Source organism: Lissotriton vulgaris, chromosome 5 (genome assembly GCF_964263255.1).
Source record: "Lissotriton vulgaris chromosome 5, aLisVul1.2, whole genome shotgun sequence".
In the NCBI taxonomy this organism is placed as follows: domain Eukaryota; kingdom Metazoa; phylum Chordata; class Amphibia; order Caudata; family Salamandridae; genus Lissotriton; species Lissotriton vulgaris.
Genome location: NC_141693.1, coordinates 1,049,605,385 through 1,049,625,263, shown reverse-complemented (window position 1 = coordinate 1,049,625,263; position 19,879 = coordinate 1,049,605,385). Strand labels below are relative to the sequence as shown.

Below are 19,879 nucleotides of genomic sequence, written 5' to 3'. Positions count from 1 at the left end.
TTCCAGTTTCGGTGCCAACTTCTTCCTATTGGTCTGAGGACTTTGTGCAGAGAAGGGCGAACCCCTTGCACTAGCGGGTCTGGCTGAGGCCTGCTACCACAAATTGGCGCCTAACACGTGGGGCTCATCGGCGACTCGGATGCCCGAAGGAGTGGTCGCGACGAAGGATTGGGATCTCGCTGCAGACGTGATCACTGCCAGAGGAGACCCGAGTCTTAGCATACAAGGCGTTTTTCCCCTTCTTTCCGATCTGACCATCCAGGTGGCGCCGGTCTTCGACTGAGATCTCTTCTGTCGATTCGCCATGCAGTGGGCGTTTGGTCGAATTTAGAACTTGGCAGTTGGAATCTGGACACCCTATGATTGGTAAGGGCCGTTCTACGACACATACTACGGGTTTTGGATGTCCTTGTAAGGTAGTTTTAGGAACACTTACTGTGGCATTTGTATTTGGTAAAGACTAGTCTTATTTGTATGAGTATTTGTATGATTTGATATATGCGTTATAACACATATAGGCAGGCAATGTGGAGATTTTTCTTCAATGAGTCAAATTTGAACAGCGCAACGTACTAGAAGTACCTTAATTGCCACTTGGTGTATTATACTGCATATTTTGCATTATTTTTGGCATGCCTGTTTTTTGCGCACTTCGAAGGATGTGCTGCTTTTGTAATGGTACCCGACTTAGACTCGAAGTATCGCAACCGGCTCCCCCAGAGAGGACGTCTAATAGGGATATGTACATGAAATTTGGTCTTTCTTCCATAATGTACAGCACGTTATGGAATAAATACACTTGTAAGGATCCTGAGTTACTTTGGCCTATGCATGGGTCATTAGATATACGAAAGATTGAGTATGTGGAGCGATGTATGTTTGAGCGGAAGTCTAGACGTGATATGTTTGAATGTATGCGTATGTGGGAGAAAGAATTGCGTGAACGAGCGAGACGTGAGCAAGCCTTGATTGAGAAAGAGCAGCGGAAGAATGTGTATGAGAAAGCGCTGGAGTTGAGAAAGAAAGAAGTGAAAGAGCTGAAAGAGAGAGAGGAGAAAGAACACAGATTGCAGGTATCTGGCCAATACCCTGTCCGACAACCTTGATGATTTTTTTGTTATTAGATCGACCTCCACCTCCGTATGCCGTTCCGTCCGCTCCGTCCGAAGGTGGTGAGGATTCCGATTCAGATCAACGAAAGGCGCGGGACACTCATTCTATGCTGTCCGTACAACGTGCAGCCGATATCAGACAAGCTGCTCATAAAGCATTACGTAGCACTGATCCTGCTTCCGATCGATCTCTTAACTAGTATACAGGGGTGGTCGAAAAGGGAGCAGATATATTTCACTGAGACGTTTGCTTCCGAAGTCGTTGAATTATTTCGGAAATTCTCTACAGATTTAGAACCTGATGATGTAGCAGCTGATTGTAAGAACATGTGTGATGGTCTTTTGTTTTCCCTCAGGTGCCTGACACGATTAGACGGTTGGTTAAATTACGAAACGATGCGGTTCACTTGAAGGAGAAGAAAAAGCTTGCAGAGGAAGCTGCGCAGACATCTCAGACCGGAAGGTCGCAGTCTATCTTCGGAACAGATAAGCTAATGGCGGTTTATATGAAGCCCATGCGGGAAGCCGCGCCCTTGTATGTTCCCCCTAAAGGAGCGGGTGACAATGATGATAAAAATTCTTTTGATGCTAAAGGTTATTTTATTTATAATTGAGTCTATACTCCTTGGAATAGGGCAGATGTAATGGCGCTTAAAGCAGCATTACCCGATCCACATAAAAATCCAGCCACTTTCTATGAGGAAGTTGAAGGCGATATAAATTCCTGTACTATGACTTTGTGTGACATTGATTTATTTTTCGGGTTGATGTTACCACAGGATATGTGGAGGACCGTTCGTAGAATTAACGATCGTGCTACTTTTGGCGCGGAATTGAAAGAATTAGAACAATTGGATGTGGAGAGGAAACCCGCTAAAAAGCCACATAAGTTAATATTAGATCTCCCTGCAGCTATATTAACTAAGCTTAAAACAGTTATTCCCCCTAAAAAGATAGATTGGCCTGTTTTAGCATCGTGCAAACAAAAAGTTGATGAATCGGTTTCTGATTTCTTTACACGTTTTGAGGAAGCTTTTCATGATTTTAGCGGTCAGTCCTTGACAGATTATACAGGCAGACATCTTTTTGTCGATAAATATCTTACGAATCTGTTACCAGGGATAGCTAGCCGTTTAAAAGCCAGTGAAAGTTCTTGGACTACATCTTCTCCAGGATCTGTTTTAACAATGGCTCAATATTATGAGCGTCAAGACTTAGAAGGGAAAGGTAAAGAAGACAAGAAATCTAAAGATCTGAAAACGAAGGTTATGTTAGCTCAAGTTTATGGTCCGCCCTCTAGAAGCTATGATAGAGTCGGGCGTGGATCTTTTAATCCCCCCTATACTGGTTCGAATCAGTCTATTAATCAATGTGCGTATTGTAAGCAATTTGGCCATTGGATGGCCGATTGTCCAGTGTTGCGTGCTCAACAGGGTTTGCGTGGTCGGGGACAAATGAGAAATCGGTCTGGTTATTCAGGGCCTAGAGGGAATGCGAATGATCGTGCTCGCTTTGGCGCCAATGTATGAACACAGAATAGGTTTAACACCTTTGATAGACAAAATCAGTATCAAATGTCCGATTATGTGCAGCCTGACCTTTACGATTCTGTTCATGCATAGGATTGCCTAGGATGGGGTAAGGAATCAGATGAAGTTCCAGTAGATCAGACGGGTCCTTATGTTACAGCACATGTTTTGGGTTCTACTGATCAATACGATGCTCTCCTGATGGAGTGCGTGTCATTCTGAATGATAATCACTCTGTGACTGAAAGAGCTTGTCTTGTTAAAGAAGATATTGTATTAGCTTAACTCCCTGAAACTTTGTGGGCTACCTCAGACACGGATGTGGGCCAAATGGTTATCCCACCGGTACACAATGTCAAGGATGGCCACGTTTGCCTCAATACAGAATTTCAGAAGGTGAGGAAGCACTCATACGAATTGTACATGATCTCATTCAAGTTGGGGCTTTTGAGGAAGTTCCATTTAATGTCTGTAACAGCCCGATTCTTCCGATTTTGAAAAAAGATACTGATACTAGAGTTTACAGGTTCATTATAGACCTTAGAGAGGTGAACAAGATCGTAGTGCCACAGTACTCTGTGGTTTCTGATATTACGACACTCCTTACTTTGGTCCCTCCAACAGAGACCACGTTCTCTGTTATAGACTTCTTTTCGATCCCCATTCATCCGGATAGCCAATATCTGTTCGGTTTCATTTTGAATAATCGATCGTATAGATGTTGCAGAGTTCCTCCAGGCTATACCGACAGTCCGATTATTTACAGTCAAGCATTGAAAAGAGAGCTTGATTCCTTTGCTTTGCCTGAAGGTGTGGCTCTCATACAATATGTCGATGGCATCTTGTTGGCAGCCGATACCCCTGAACAATGTGAAACGTGTACTCCCGTCTTTGCTTTCTTTTCTTGCTTCACATCATCATAAAGTGTCACATAAGAAATTGCAATATTGTAGACCAAAGGTAACCTACTTAGGTCACCTTTTGTCTAAGGAGGGACGTGCATTGACATCAGATCGCATACAAGCAATTTTAGACACACCCGTACCTTCGACACAGAAAGAAGTGCGTGCATTTCTTGGTCTTACTTTTTTTTGTAGACAATGGATTTTGGGGTTTTCCTACATTGTTAAACCTTTGCTAGCACTGTTGACAAAAGACACTCCAATATCCCTTCCATGGACAAATGAATGTGAAATGCTTTTCTGCAGTTACGACAAGCCCTTTGTTCAGCACCAGTGTTAGGTACACCAGATTACAGGAAGCCTTTTACACTTTACGTGCATGAGAAAGATGGATGCGCGTTGTCAGTTTTAATCCAGTTACATGGTGATAAGCAACGTCCCTGTGCTTATTTTTCAGCAGTCCTTGATCCTATTGCCCGAGCGTTGCCGGGGTGTTTTCGCTCAGTTGCAGCGACAGCTGTGTCAATACGACAGAGTGAAGGAATAGTTTTGTCACATAAGTTGTTAGTGTTGGTACCCCATGCTGTTGATGCTCTCTTAAATCAGACAAAGACGCAGCACTTAACTAGTGCTCGTCTGACAGGATAAGAACTGACATTGCTAGCTCCTCACATTACATTGAAGAGATGTGCAACTTTAAACCCAGTTACTTTGTTGCAATATCCGCCGACTCAGTCTCAGTCACAAGAAACACATGATTGTATATTCCTGACTGAGGAACAGACAAAGGGTCATATTGATTTGCAAGATATGCTCCTTCCAGATGTTGGATGGTGAATTGTGGGTTGATGGGTCTTGTTTGAAATTGCCGGATGGCACGACCTCAGCCACGTATGCAATCACCACGCTTGAGACAATAGTGGAGACAGCTCGCATACCACAGAAATGGGCTCAAGCAGCTGAATTGATAGCCTTGACACGAGCATGTGAGCTTAGTACTGATCTATGTGTGAATATTTATACAGGTAGCCACTATGCCTTAGGAGTGGGGCATGATTTTGGCCTACTCTAGAAGGAAAGAGGCTTTCTTACATCTCACGGAATGCAGATAATGCACAGAGATTTTGTACATAATCTTTTGACAGCATTGACATACCCGAAGAAAATAGCTATTGTGAAGTGTAGTGCGCATAAGAAAGTGACAGATAAGATTGGACAAGGTAATGCCTTTGCAGATCACGTGGTACGTGAGACTGCGACGCAAAGAAGCACTACTTCTATGTATGTAGTGAAGTCACAAGCTGAGCGTTGGCATGATGCTAGGCAGGAAGTACGAGAGATACAGAAATCTGCTTCTGTAAAGGAACGTGAACAATGGTCTGAAGGAGAGTTGGACGATGAAGGTTGTTGGCAAAATAAGCAGATGGATAGATGGAAGCTGCCTATAGCCTTTGTACAACTAGCAATGGAAAAAGGACGCGAACTCCAGCTGAAGGATTTGCTACATCAACTGCACCTTTCGAAGTCTTGCAAATGGATTATATCCAACTTGAGCGTTGTAATAACTTGAAGTATGTCTTAGTGGTAGTTTGTGCCTTTAGTAAATGGATCGAGGCGTACCCCACAAAGGATAATACTGCTATTACTACTGCAAAGGTGCTGTTGAAGGAATTCTTCCAGAGATTTGGTCTTTGCAAATTCTTATGGAATGATAACGGACCTCATTTTGTTGGGGAAGTTATCAAACATGTCCTGAAAGGATTAAGAATTAAACAGAAGTTCCATGCAGTGTTTCATCCATAATCAGCAAGATTGGTGGAAAGGTATAATGCTACTCTGAAGTTGAAAATAGCGAAAATTCAGGCTTCCACATCTTTGACTTGGCCAGATGCGTTGCCTCTGGCATGGTGGTCTTTTAGATCAGTACCTCATTCTCGAACAGGCCTCACTCCCTATGAGGTAGTATTTGGGAGGCCTATGAATATTTGGGGAGTTACGAAACCGAGTTCTGTGTATGATGTACCTTGTGTCTTGATGAATGACTATTTGGCACAGTTAACTGACAGCTTGGTTTCTATTCATTAACAGTTCCGAGAAGCACTTCCCGACAGATCTGCAGGTGAAGGCCATGCACTCCGACCTGGTGATCATGTTATGATCAAGGTATTTGAGAGGTCAAGCAGCTTGGAGCCGAGGTGGACGGACCAGAACAGGTGCTCCTTGCCACGAGAACAGCAGTTCGAGTCACAAACAAGAAAAATTGGGTGCCTAGTACCCATTGTCGCAAGGTATTGTCGACCATGGTGGAACCTGCTGTGCTGACCGATTATCGAGAGATCTTGACTACGGGAGAAAGGCCACACTGTATCACCTGACGAATCCGCAGAGTTCTTCCCGGACCAGACGATCCCTGGAGCATCGCGATACAACTTGAGGCCGAGAAAAGAATCTACAATTTTGAAAGAGACAGGTTAAGCAACCGCCCTGGGTAGTGGAAACGGAATGCCGATATGATAAGGGGAGGATCAGCTCTGCGTAGTGTTGTGGTACATGTGTGAAGGGGTCCCCGTAAGGAGAGTGTATTGTGAATAACATACACTGGAATAAAATTAAAGGCAAAGAGTAAAGCAAAAATTTGAAAAGGCAATTTTTCGATTGGTATTTGTGATTTATTACCAAACACTGCGTGATTGCCGGTGGCAATATATGAATTAAATTTGTAAATGGCAAGCCCCAAGGGGGGGAGGAAAAGGGAGGGAGGGGGTAGTGCTCAAGGGAGTGTTTAGGACAAGGAAAAATAACACAGTATCAAAAAGGTAACCGATATATTACAAAGTTAGTGACAGTATAAAAACAGTTATAGTACACATGCCAAAATACAAGGCAAAATTTGAAGCATTGTCAGTAGATCACATTCAACGGTCACATCTGAATACTAGATGAATCGGGGGTGTGCTGGAATTTCAACAAAAAGAAAACAGTCGACGTTTCGACCCCTATCAGCAGGCTAATTAAAGTCCTTTCACGGGGTCTTCATCAGGACGTCACACAGGGAGGGGGAAGGGGCAATTCTGTATGAAAAGATAGAGCAAATGAACTTTAGTACATGGTAGGGAAGACGATTACTCATCCTATCTAATATATAGACCAAGGCATGAATTAAAGACAAAATTACCATGGGGTACGGCCCAGCCGGGCTCTGTACATGGAAGGGACGTCACGCTAGAAAGTCGTGGTCAATCAAATAAGGTGGAGACCTCAACTAGAGAGGAGACAAACAATCGATGAGATTCAAAAGAATCGGTGGGATTCAAAAGAATCAGATGGCTATTCAAACCAAAGTGAATGTACTTCCACCCTGTAGTGGAAGATTAATATGAAGCAAGAACAATGTTGGCCAAACATGGTTACCAACATTAGCACGTCACACTCAGGGATTAATCAGAACAATGTAAAACTCTGGCCATATGGAGATTTAAGACTATACCTCTGAGTTGTAGAAAGTCGATCCTTCAAGGATCCACGAGTCTGGCACAATGCAGGAAAGCAAATTGACTGCTTTGGTCTCCTGTGGTCAACTAAAAGGAGAAGAGTTGTATACTAATTGTGCTGGACGAGCGAATCTCCTAGTCTGAGATGTTCGCTGCAGAGTGACAGATACTTACGAAAATTGAGCGGACAGCGCCGTCTACGTAGGACATTCAGTCAAACTCCGTCACGTTGAGAGTGCAGAGTGAGGCAGGACCCAGCACCTCGTACCCTTACCCATCCTATCCCCCGCAAGACACAGTTTACCAACAGTATCCTCCACAATTTCCACCTCATTTTTTAGACCAAGGTCGGGGTCAATGGCGCCCCCCACGGGGTCGTGGCAACAACTGGCCCCGGGGCCAAACAAGAGGACAACAACAGAATCAGGCGGGATGGGACGGCGGACGAGGCAAGCAACAGAAACGGGTGACCTTTCGACCGGAAGTGCACGGGGAGATCTCGACCCGCAGGAACACATACAGATGGTAGATGTACGTACCACACAGGGCCCCACCACACCTACTACCACCAGCCCGGTGATCAACATCTCCAAATACAATTTACAGGACGAAGAACTTAAGGTCCTCGGCCGAGGACTCTCCTATGTCCCCACTGCTCCGGTGAATAAATTCCTGTTGAAAACAGAACTATACAGTTTTTTCAGGAAGATAAGACTGCGATATTTCTTTCGAAATCAAACATCAAGACAACAAATCTCGGTTACAGGATTTAGAGTACCCTCAACCTTGTATGGCCAGAGTTTTACATTGTTCTGATTAATCCCCGAGTGTGACGTGCTAATGTTGGTAACCATGTTTGGCCAACATTGTTCTTGCTTCATATTAATCTTCCACTACAGGGTGGAAGTACATTCACTTTGGTTTGAATAGCCATCTGATTCTTTTGAATCCCACCGATTCTTTTGAATCTCATCGATTGTTTGTCTCCTCTCTAGTTGAGGTCTCCACCGTATTTGATTGACCACGACTTTCTAGCGTGACGTCCCTTCCATGTACAGAGCCCGGCTGGGCCGTACCCCATGGTAATTTTGTCTTTAATTCATGCCTTGGTCTATATATTAGATAGGATGAGTAATCGTCTTCCCTACCATGTACTAAAGTTCATTTGCTCTATCTTTTCATACAGAATTGCCCCTTCCCCCTCCCTGTGTGACGTCCTGATGAAGACCCCGTGAAAGGACTTTAATTAGCCTGCTGATAGGGGTCGAAACGTCGACTGTTTTCTTTTTGTTGAAATTCCAGCACACCCCCGATTCATCTAGTATTCAGATGTGACCGTTGAATGTGATCTACTGACAATGCTTCAAATTTTGCCTTGTATTTTGGCATGTGTACTATAACTGTTTTTATACTGTCACTAACTTTGTAATATATCGGTTACCTTTTTGATACGGTGTTATTTTTCCTTGTCCTAAACACTCCCTTGAGCACTACCCCCTCCCTCCCTTTTCCTCCCCCCCTTGGGGCTTGCCATTTACAAATTTAATTCATATATTGCCACCGGCAATCACGCAGTGTTTGGTAATAAATCACAAATACCAATCGAAAAATTGCCTTTTCAAATTTTTGCTTTACTGTTTGCCTTTAATTTTATTCCAGTGCATGTTATTCAAAATACACTCTCCTTACGGGGACCCCTTCACACATGTACCACATAGCGCCCAGATCCCCGTGACTGCATGGGTTCAACCCCCTTTTTTGTAACGCTGCGTAGTGTTGTGACACCAGTCTTGATCTTCGGTGAAGAAACCAACGTCTACCCACTGGAGAAGAGCTCTTACGATTTTTTGTTTTTGTTTTTTTCGAGAGTTGCTTTTGTTGCTAAAATGAATAAACAAAGGAAAATATTAGGTGTTATAGGAGTTTTTGCTACTTTGACAATTATAGCAGTAATTACTTGGTCTGTTGAAGTGATGATTCCTGCTCGTGAGTAGTTTGTTGTTTCTACTCCAGTCCCAGAGGAGCACCAGCATTTTACTCTTCCGTATCATGAGCAGAAACACTGTCAATTGTATCTTAATAACACTTTTGTTCAGATGCTTCACCACACCCATAACGCTACGAACATCACTAACTGTTGGGTATGTGGAATGATTCCAGCACATCAAAAGAAAGGAGGAACGCCTTTTATTCCACTTCCTTTCTCACACAATGGCTCTTGTCGAGCCTGGTACAATCTTTTGTTCGCAACTAGGAAACCTGCAGTAGGTGGGCTTCTTTTCCGTTTAAATAAAGAGTGTTATCAGGACAAAGATGGGTATCCCCAAGCCAATGGAACTATATGGGATTGGGAGGAATATCGACCGGACAATTATTCTCTACGCCATATGTCTTCACCCACACAAGAGACTTTGCCAAAAGTGTACAATTTGTGATTACTGTTACAAAGACTAAAGCAGACTTATGTGTACAATGTATTGGACATATCCCAGTTGGAGTCAGTGAATGTATTACAGTATTGAATATAGATGGAATAAATGACAGTTCTTTTTTAGCTTCTCATAACACATATCTAGTATGTGGTAGTAATGGATACTATTGACTACCAGTTGGGTGGTCAGGTGTATGTTATGTATCTTTCTTGTTACTTCCTGTTTTCTTGGCACCTGTATCGTATCATCAAGATTTTTTTATAACTGTACAAAAATGTTTTATTAAATAGAAGCAAGAGGACCATAAGCACTGATGAAGTAGATCAGACAGATACTAGTCTACAGCAATATGTTGATTTTAATTTGGGTCTGTTTTCTTTTGTGGGCGCTGCACTGAATAGCAGGAAAGTGAGACGGTTAACTAGAGTTGTAGAAGTAGTTACTAATCAGACTGCTATAGCGCTAGGAAATATCACTGAAGAACTGCAAGTTGCTAGAATTGTAGCGCTCCAGAACAGAATGGTTCTAGATGTGATGATAGCAGATCGAGGAGGAGCATGTAAAATTGTCGGTAGTATTTGTTGTGTGTTCATCCCTGATAATTCGCCCTCAGTGTATGATGCAATTCTTAAACTGCATAAGATAGCTACAGACATTCACACAAAGAATGGCACTTGGTCTTTTACTGGATGGTTTTGGGCTCTAGTCTCTGCTTGGGGGTGGAAACTACTGACTGTTCTATGTATCATTATTGCAGTGATTTTCACCTGTTGTATGTGTATCCATTGTGGCCCAATGCTATGTTCTATGTGCATTACTGCTTGTATGCCAACCAGGAAGAATATTGTGAAACGAAAGTACAACACATGTTAGATAAAGAAGTAGCTGACATGATGCGAGTAGATATACAGGATGAATATTTAGACTACCCTAGAAAAGCAAATGTCTTTAGCTAATGCTGAAAGGGTCGTCTGTTGTAATTTGACAGCGATTAGATTAAGCATTAGTAGAAGACATCTTAGTTCTAGCCGTTATCTTCACATTTAGCGGTCTCCATTTTGTATTTACGCCAGCCATCTTGTCTGGTACATGCTGCCTCGTGCCGACCATGTTCTTTGTCCTATCTTCCTGTCTACGGCGCTTGAAATCTGCTCGGCAACAAGTTATATTTAGCATCCCCCACTTTCGCGCATGTCAAGTAGGGTCCACATCTGTTAGTGATTAGTTCCAGATAGGAATGTGTTTGTCGACCCCCAAAACTGTTAGCTCCTCCCACTGATCGATTGTGCCTCTCGATATTGCCTTACATGTTCATAAGTTGTGCTCTTGTGTTTGTATCGCCTTCTTTTGAGCCTTTGTGCGGGTGTAAATAAACCATGCTTTCTTGGCTCGAGGTGCTACTTCTTGCAATACCGAAGGGTACTGTTTGAACCGTAGCAACACCTCATGAGGTGTAATAAATGTTACTTTTTCTATTCCAGTTTCCGTGCCAACTTCTTCCTATTGGTCTGAGGACTTTGTGCAGAGAAGGGCGAACCCCATGCACTAGCGGGTCTTGCTGAGGCCTGCTACCACACAATGAAGATTACCGGTAAGTAACTGGGGCAATAACCATGTGCTCAAGCTAAGCATTATTAGGGAAGGCTGAAATTTTCTTCCTCCCTCCAAGATGATGAGGTCTTTCTTAAGGTCCAAGAAGGCGACAAGGCCAGGCCAAGCTATAGTCGCCAACGAAAAAGAAGCAAAGGCCCCTCTTGTCTTCTGGACAATCCTGTAAATCAGAAGTTGAAAGAAAGATGTAGGTAAAAACCCCAGTCTAATCCAGAATCACACTGTCCCCATATGAATCGGGTGCACGGTCTGCTTTAAAAGGCGAACTGATTGCATTTAGTAGCCAAGTAATTGGCAAATGTGAATATGGGGCGCAAAACTGGACCTTAAAGGTGTATATCTTTATGTATGTATACAGTATTTTTATAATGCAAATTAAGCCAAAATGCAGTAGAACACTGTGTAGGGTCAAAGACTACCATAAAGTCAATAAGTGATGAGAGGTAGATGAGTTATGGGCGGTTAGTGAATTGTAATGTTGTGTTCTTTAAAGAGGCAAGTCTTTGCCTCGTGCCAAAATAGGAGTAGCACAGGCGATCCTGGGTGCATAAATGGAAAAGGCCTACTGCCTTGTTTTTTTCCCTTAGATTTCCCTAATCTGCCGTGTGATGGTGTCCTGGCCGCATATGTCAAGAGAAAGATGATACAGAAGTCTTTCTAGAAAATTTCTCACTCCTGTAACAAGTGAAGCCACCAGCTCAGGCTGTTCGCTCTTGCATTTTTCAGGTGCACTATGTAGGAGACCAACAGGAACATACCAGGTTACAAGATACACTTCCATAGAACTGGCACAGCAGCAGGGAGCAATGGCTACCTTTTATCTTCAGACAGAAGAAGGTTGTAGAGTTGTCTCTGTGATTCATCAACTTTCTGGATTTCACCACTAGCAGGGGCTCACTGGGTTTTGTAAGTGCCCAATGTCAGAGTGATTAACATCTGCTAACTATGTGTTCCAACTCACTATAAAGCAATAAAAGACCTGATCTTTTGCATTTGCTGACTGAACCAGCAGTAAGTTTGCCACTCGATGACAACAGTGTGTAAGTCTCAGCACAGTGCTGGAATTCGCAGGCACAAAAGATAGCTTAACACACAAACCAGCAAAAATATTCTTGAAAACTACTGCAATTCAGATGAAAAGCATCCTTGGGCACGGTCATCAATATCCACTTCTTAGGTAGGCGGCAGCTGCAGCCCCAAAGTTGAGAAAATGCTCACGTTAGTTATTAACATCCATTAGTGTGGGATCAACTTCACCCAACACCATAGGCACTCATTACAATTTGTCTGTTAACAGGAGCTACCACATTTATTGGAATTGCAAAGCAACCATCAGATGGGGCTGCTAAAGTCACATATGGCATTGGTGGTGGAGTTACTGATTCTGCAGCCTTGTTCATTGTCTGTTCCCAAAACAATTAACTGAACAATAGAGGGGACTCTTACCTTCCCAGAGAAATGCTTTTGGCCGAAGGCTGCGATTCACTCCGTGCACTCAACCTGCAGTTATGTTTTTCTGCAGTGGCTCCACTGAAGAACTGCAATGGGTGTCCAAGTCAAGGGAATGGAAGCACCAAGCCTGCCACCACTCACTTTCAGTTCTCCACTGGATTCCAGCAAGCAAAGTTACTGGCGCCATCCATTTACTATCTCTTGAGCATGGAACTTATGACTGTCATGGTGAATAACAGGACACCAGACACAGCATATACTTATGCCAGTAATATCATCTGTTCAACAGGTGAATGTCTTCTGCCTATCTTGAGAAACAAAAAATTGAAATCTAAACTGAATACACATTCTGTCAGCATCAGGCGACATCCAGGGAAATAATTGGCACATCAAGCACCACACAGCTGAGATATTTTCAGCACAAAGAATTAGCTAAGTGTGTAATATCCATTAGAAAAAAATTATTGAGATTATCTATAAGTAGAACTCTGCTATTTTGTTTTTATGCCCCAGGACATCTTCGCATTCAGTTATTATGAACCCAAGGGATATCAATAAAATGCAGTGAAGAAGATGTTAGCCATACTTACACAGGTACAGTTCGAAGGAGTTCCAGTATCCCTTGCCCATTCCATTGCTGTGCGGCATGAAGTTCTTCAGTGCAAACTCCAACAATCTAAACAAGAATAATCTGTTTTGAGAATTCGTTTTGTACCAGCAGTCACAATGTGGACAAACCACCTGGGACCCAAAAGTAATCTAAAAACTTGGGGACAACTGAGGTTTATCAATTTTCGCTAAACCGAAGGAAAACTAATTTGCAACTAATAGTGCCTATGTTTAGAGCATCTCACAAACTGAACTATCACCAGTCATTTAAATACTCTCTATTCCGTGTCATGTGTACAAAAAAGGTTCTTGTTCCACCACAAAAATTACGGGGTGATAGCTTCATTGGACACAGAAGCCCAACAATATGCAAATAAGGGATCTCAAAATCTGACGAACCCAATTAAAACTCTTTAACTGTTGAATCATTGTAATTCTTCCATACTATGGTTGCACTTTAAAACGTTCAAGTGGGACTTAGCTTCTTTGCACTCCACAATTTGAATGGTCTTACACTCCAGCACATGGTCAGTTTATTAAACCCTAACATCCATGGGACACTGCCAATTTATCTGCTAGTCGTTTTATAGCTAGACTGAGATTTGGCCTATTTGAAACGGGCAAGACACTAGACAAATTAAAATGTTCTCGCCGCAGCAGGAGCTGCAGTTTTTGCTAATATTGGAAACAGCCAATTGCTCATCTAATCTGTTGCTTACAGTTTTTTCGGATGAGCGTTCTAAATTTTAAAAAATTTTTATTTAGTATTTTGCAAAAGAGAGGAAAGCAAAGAAATTATACAAGCGACAGTCCCGCAATATTCCCCACACAGGGGGTGCTGTAGGTGGCTTATAAAGGAGGCAGAGGGAGGCAGCATAGTATGTCAATACAGTTCAGTTCTCAGAGTCAGTGCATGCCGAAGGGCAGAAAATAAAACAAGCTCAAACCCCTTCTCGGTCAGCCGACCGGTAATAGTCTTGCAAGGAGGGGTGGCGAAGCCCAAATGGGGAAATGGTGCTGCTTAAGGCTCAAAAATCTGTCAACCTCCACAGGCTATGCGGTGCCGCAACAGGTAACAAACTAACATGCCCAACTGAGTCCCCCCCCCACTCGCCACTCCTCCCCCCCCCCCCAGTGGTGGCGACAACACACACATTCATTTTAAACCCCTCAGTCATACAATCTCATCAAATCTGGAAAAGGTGAAGAGCGCGAAACGCGGATGGGCAGAAAGCAGAGGGCAGGCCTTGTGATAAGAAGCGGACTAGGGGACCCCATCGGAACAGGAAATTCTTAAAGTTGCCCAGGAAGATGTCCGCCATTCTCTCCATGCTCAGTAATCTCCACAGTCTCGCGTGCCATAGTGATATAGCTGGGGCATTCGGTTTCTTCCATGCTGCAGCTAGCGTGAGCTTGGCGGCTCCAAGGCAGAGCCACAGGATATGTTTATCCGCTTTTGTTTGATGTTCTAACAACGGGTCGCGGAGCCCCAAAAGGACATGAGCCATCGATTCCGGGATCGGATAACCTAGGATGTCCTCGATGTGGGACAGAATTTCAGCCCAGAACGGGCGGATGATCGGGCAGTCCCACCAAATGTGGCGTAAGTCCCCCAGCAGACCACAGCCCCTCCAACGCCTGTCCGTGGAGGCTGGAAATATTCGATGTAGCTTGGACAGGTAGAGGTACCAATCTAGCATGGTTTTTAGGTGAGCCTCTCTGAGATCTACCGAAAGGTTGTGCGCCGCGATATCTCGCCAGAGACCTTTCCATTCTTCGTCGGTAACGTCTCGGCCCAGAAGGACCTCCCAGTGTTCCATGTAGCTGGGACGGGGAGATACCGCGGCGGCAAGCAGCAGCTCGTACAAGAAGAAAATCGTCCCCTTCATAGTGGAGGTGCGTAGAATAAAGGCCTCAAATGGTCAAAGCGGTCTCGTAGCGGCATCTCCTATTCCTGCTGAGGTCGCCCAGTGGAGGAGCTGGATGTGGCGGAAGCGTTCAGTGGCCGGGATCCCATAGTCTCGCATGCAGTTATGAAATGCGAGAGGTGCAGATCCGTGGAACAAATGCGTGAGAGCTCTACATCCTCCCTCTCTCCATAGTCGGAAGGGTCCCTCCTGCATCGCCGGTGGGAAGGCCGTGTTGAAGTGTATGGGGGTAAAGGGGGACGGAAACGTGGTCCAGCTGTCATCACCGGTGACCGTATCCCACACCTTCAAGACAGTGCTAGTGGGAGTGCTGATGTAGGCATTCTTGGGCCTGTCCACCTTGGGCTTCCAGGCCAGATCCCAGATCGATCTCCCAGCCACACTCCTATCCATATGCAGCCAGTGTTTCTCTGAGAGCTGCTGGGACCATTCCACCAGTACTCATAGCTGCGCGGCCTTATAGTACAGGTGCATGTCCGGGAGCCCTACTCCTCCCTCCTTCCGCAGACGTCGCAGCGTCGTGAAGGAGAAGCGTGCTCGCCCACCCTGCCAAACAAATCTCAGCATCAAGGTTTTAAGGCGCCGGAAAAAATCCACCTCTATTGGGATGGGGAGGGAATGGAAAAGATATAGGAATTTAGGAAGGAGGACCATCTTGAGAGCATGGATCCTGCCAAGCCATGAGATATACTTCGGTTTCCACCGATCTAGGTCCGCTCGCACCGCTGCTAGCATTGGGGGGAAGTTAGCCGAGAACAATGATCTTATGATAGGGGTCAGTCGAACTCCCAGGTATAACAGAGAGGTAGACGCCCATGACAAAGGCGTGAGCAAGCGCACTCGTTCCACTTCCGCCGGAGGGAGAGTCAGGTTCAGTATGTATGATTTGTCAAAGTTGACCTTGAACCCGGCCACTGCTTCAAATTCGGATAGCAACGTTTGAATATGCGGCAATGAATGAGCTGGATCCCCCACCGATAACAGCACATCATCCGCAAAGAGGGATATTTTGTGCTGCTCACCCGTAAAGGGAAGGCCCTTGATCTGTTCCCTCTCCCGCACCGCAAGAGCTAGGGTCTCAATACTCAGGGCAAAGAGGAGAGGGGAAAGGGGACATCCCTGCCTCGTTCCCCGTGAGTGAGGGAAACATGCAGATCGATGCCCGTTAATCACCACCCTAGAGCTGGGGCTGCTGTAATTTGCCCGGATCATTGTAATGAATTGGTGCGAAAAGCCGAAGGCGTCCAGGGTGCGGAACAGGAATCCCCAATCCACGCGGTCAAAAGCTTTTTCCGCGTCAAGCCCCACCAGTATCGCCCGGATGCGGAACCTAGTGGCCTTCTCTATCAGGTGTATCACCCGCCTTAAGTTGTCATGTGTCTGTCGTCCCTTAATGATCCCGGAATTGGTCCGGGTGAATGAGGGCCGGAATCAAGTCCTGGAGCCTGCGGGCGATGATGGAAGAGTATAATTAAGCATCGATATTGAGAAGAGCTATCGGGCGGTACGACGAGCATTTGGAGAGATCTTTCTCCGACTTGGGGAGCACGGTTATCATGGCTTCAGCCATAGTCCCAGAGGTCCATCCAGTGACAGCCATTGCATTGAAAAGGGAGACCAGATAGTGGCACAGTTCCGTCGCAAATGATTTATAAAAAAGGGCAGTGTAGCGGTCCGGGCCCGGCGCCTTATGGAGCTTCAGGGCCTTAATAGCGTCCAGCACCTCCGTTCCGGAGATGGGGGCAGCCAAAAGCTCATTCCACTCTTTAGAGACCTGCGGTATGGGGAGGTCAGCCAGGAACCTGCCTTGAGCTTCCTGATCCAAAGAGTCGCCTTCGTAGAGAGCAGCATAAAAGCGGCCAAAGATGTCTGCCTTGTCCTCATCCCGATGCTGCAGGGACCCCGCCGGGTCCTGGATCCCTCCGATGTATTCCTTCTCTCTCTTGTCCCGGAGCTGACGGGCTAAGTGCCTTCCCACCTTGTTCCCCTGCGAGTATGAAACACGCCGAAGCCTCAGGAGGGTGAATTCGGCTCGATTGTTGTAATGGGCCTTTAATTTTCCCCGCACAGCCGTTAGAGGCCGAAGGGTCGCTCTAGACGGGTTAGATTTGTGCGCCTGTTCCAAGATAGCAAGTTCTGCCTCTAAGTCCTCCCGTTCCTTCCTCCTCAATTTATTGAGGTTTGCATTGAGACCTAAGCAAGTGCCCCTCAGCGAGGCTTTGCATGCGTCCCACATGTTGAACACTGATGTGTCCGATGCCGGGTTAAGAGCCAGGAACTCCCTGATGGCTTTCCGTAGCTCCTTACAGGATGTATCGTCCCGGACAAGCGCAGCCGGGAAGTACCATTTCCGCAACCCGTCCCCGCCCCCACCGACCAATGCAGCCCGAGGACCAGCAGGCTATGATCTGACACGGAGAGCGGAAAGACGCTGGAATCGCGGACATCTCCCCTGAGGGCCTGGCTTAAAAAGATATGGTCTAGGCGAGAATAGGAGTGGTGGACGTGGGAAAAGAAGGTATAATCTCGGGCCTGGGGATGCAAGGAGCGCCAGCCGTCAATCAACCCCAAATCACCCACCAGGCGTTGCGTTTCGGCGGAGAAGACACCGGTGTCCGCCCTCTGGGCTCGGGAGCTATCTAGGTCCTTGTCCCAGACCATGTTGAAATCACCCATTAAGAACAGATGCCCCTCCACAAAATTGCCCACTTTATCCAACAAGTCCTGGAGAAAGCAATTCTGCCTAGCATTGGGAACATACACCACCACAAAAGTCCATAATCGGCTGTATAGCAACCCCTTAACCATCAACCAGCGACCTTCCTTATCACAACATACCCCCATAGGCTGGAAATGAAGGGAGGCTGGAAATGAAGGGACGCCCGAAAAAGAAGAGCCACCCCCTTGTGTTTGGTGGAGGCAGAAGACCTGTAGATGAGGGGGAAGTGTTTGTGTCGGAGCCGGAGCTCATCTTTTCGCGCCAGGTGGGTCTCCTGGAGACCCAATACATCTAAGTGATGGTCAGACAAGTATTTCCAAAGTTTTTGGCGTTTCTGTGGGGTGTTGAGACCCTTCACATTCCATGTGCCGATACTAAGAGGCATGAGGAAACATTAGGTCCCATCGCTTTGCACTCGTTCTGTTGACCTGCCCTTGCCCCCTCCCAGCCATAGGCAACCAGGCGTCCCCTCGTTCCCCATTCCCTCCCTGCATTTCCCCATCCAACCCCTCACCCCCACTCCCGGCACCAAGCCCAAAAGACCCGCACATCCCGGTCCCATAGCAGCAAGAAAGTATTTTCAGCCATAGCACAAACCCAGTGGTTGCGTCCGCTTAATAAACCGGTATCCAAAGGCCTATGTGACACACCTCCAGAGGGGATAAGACTCATATCAAGCACACATCGGTCGCCACCACCACCCTGCCCAACCCAACCCAGACCCCAACTACCCCCCCCATCCAGACCTCCCCCAAAGCCCTCCATTCCCCAACCCCCCAACAAGCAAACAAACAAGAACAATGTACTTAGCAGTCCCAGTGGACAGTAGTTCGTAGAGTTCTCCCTGGGCTGGGGTCGGGACACCACTGATGGGTCCCCCAGGGCCACGGTCCGGGGTGTCTTCTCAAAAACTACAAATATACCCACAGTACCCGAGTTCACGTGCCCCTCCGGCACCATACGGCCAACAGCTCAAGGGTCAGGCCGCTCCGGAGCTCTGCTGGGAAGACGCCAACGTCGCTGAGGCCACAGATGCCACCGCCTCTCCCCTCTCCTGCAGGCTAGTTGTGCGGTCAGGCCTTCTACGATCCGTCTCCGGACCCACTCTGTGCCATGAGGAGGACCGTCGTCGCCTCCGCGATGGTGGAGGGCCAGCCTCTGGTGAGGGAGTCGAGTCATCAAGGCCCAGAAGATCTTTCGCCAGCTGGAGAGAACGGATCTGCGCCAGTCTATTTTGCCACCTAAAGATGATGCGAAAGGGGTGACCCCACGAGTAGGAAATGTTACGTTCTCGCAGAAAGGCGGTCACTGGGCGGAACTCGCTCCATCTTGATATCATGTATGTCCTCCTCGCCCAGTATCTGCAAGAAAAGTGCCTACACATAGCCTCGTAGGCCCCCTGCTTCGCCGTCCCACGGCACCGCACGTATGCGGATGTTGTTCCGGCGGGAACGGTTCTCCAGATCCTCCGCGTGGGCCTGGAGGTCTAAGTTCTGCTCCGTAAGCCGAATTACATCCTGCTGTAATTGGTGGACATCGTTCGCCATGCTTAAATCGTGATGCTCCAAGAGGGCCGACCGGCCCGCCAGCAGTCCGCCACGTGGCCCAGGGTTCTTCGGTGAGCACTCGCGTCTCCGGGCCGTCTCACCGTACTGCGCACCTCGGAGCAACGCGCTCATTCACCACACCTAAACTCTCCGTGGGTGCAAGGAGTCCAGCAGCAGGGTGAGCCGCAACGCACGCTCCTGTCCGTCGCGGTAACCAGGCCGCAGTCCTCGGACTCGCGTAGTTCGTAAGGCCGGGTGGCGCAGTCCCCACCACTCTGGGCCGTGCCTCCTCGCTCACGCCAGGAGCGGTCGAGATATCCCGGGCAAGCCTCCGCTACTCCGGGCAGTTGAAATCGCCTCTTGCACGCCCCATGGCACATTCCGTGCCGCCGCTGTGTCCAGGCCGCAAGCCTCGGGGTCGCGTAAGCAGCAGGCCGGAAGGCGCAGTCCCCCTCTCGCTCGGGCCCCTTCGCCGCACTTCGGCCAGGATCCGTAGATGTGACCCGGAGACTTCTGGTCTCTCCGGGCGACCTCTATCGACACCTCCA

At 46.7% G+C, this 19,879-nt stretch overlaps 1 protein-coding gene across 4 annotated transcripts in view; it reads right to left on the bottom strand.

Annotated features, from left to right (window-relative positions):
- SUFU (SUFU negative regulator of hedgehog signaling) overlaps window positions 1-19,879 on the bottom strand; it is a 561,046-nt gene that overhangs the window by 320,617 nt on the left and 220,550 nt on the right. For all 4 annotated transcript variants that reach the window (XM_086922691.1, XM_086922692.1, XM_086922694.1 and 1 more), the window contains exon 5: window positions 13,119-13,204. In XM_086922691.1, the coding sequence (XP_086778817.1) occupies window positions 13,119-13,204 (86 nt within the window). The remainder of the gene's footprint in view (window positions 1-13,118; window positions 13,205-19,879) is intronic.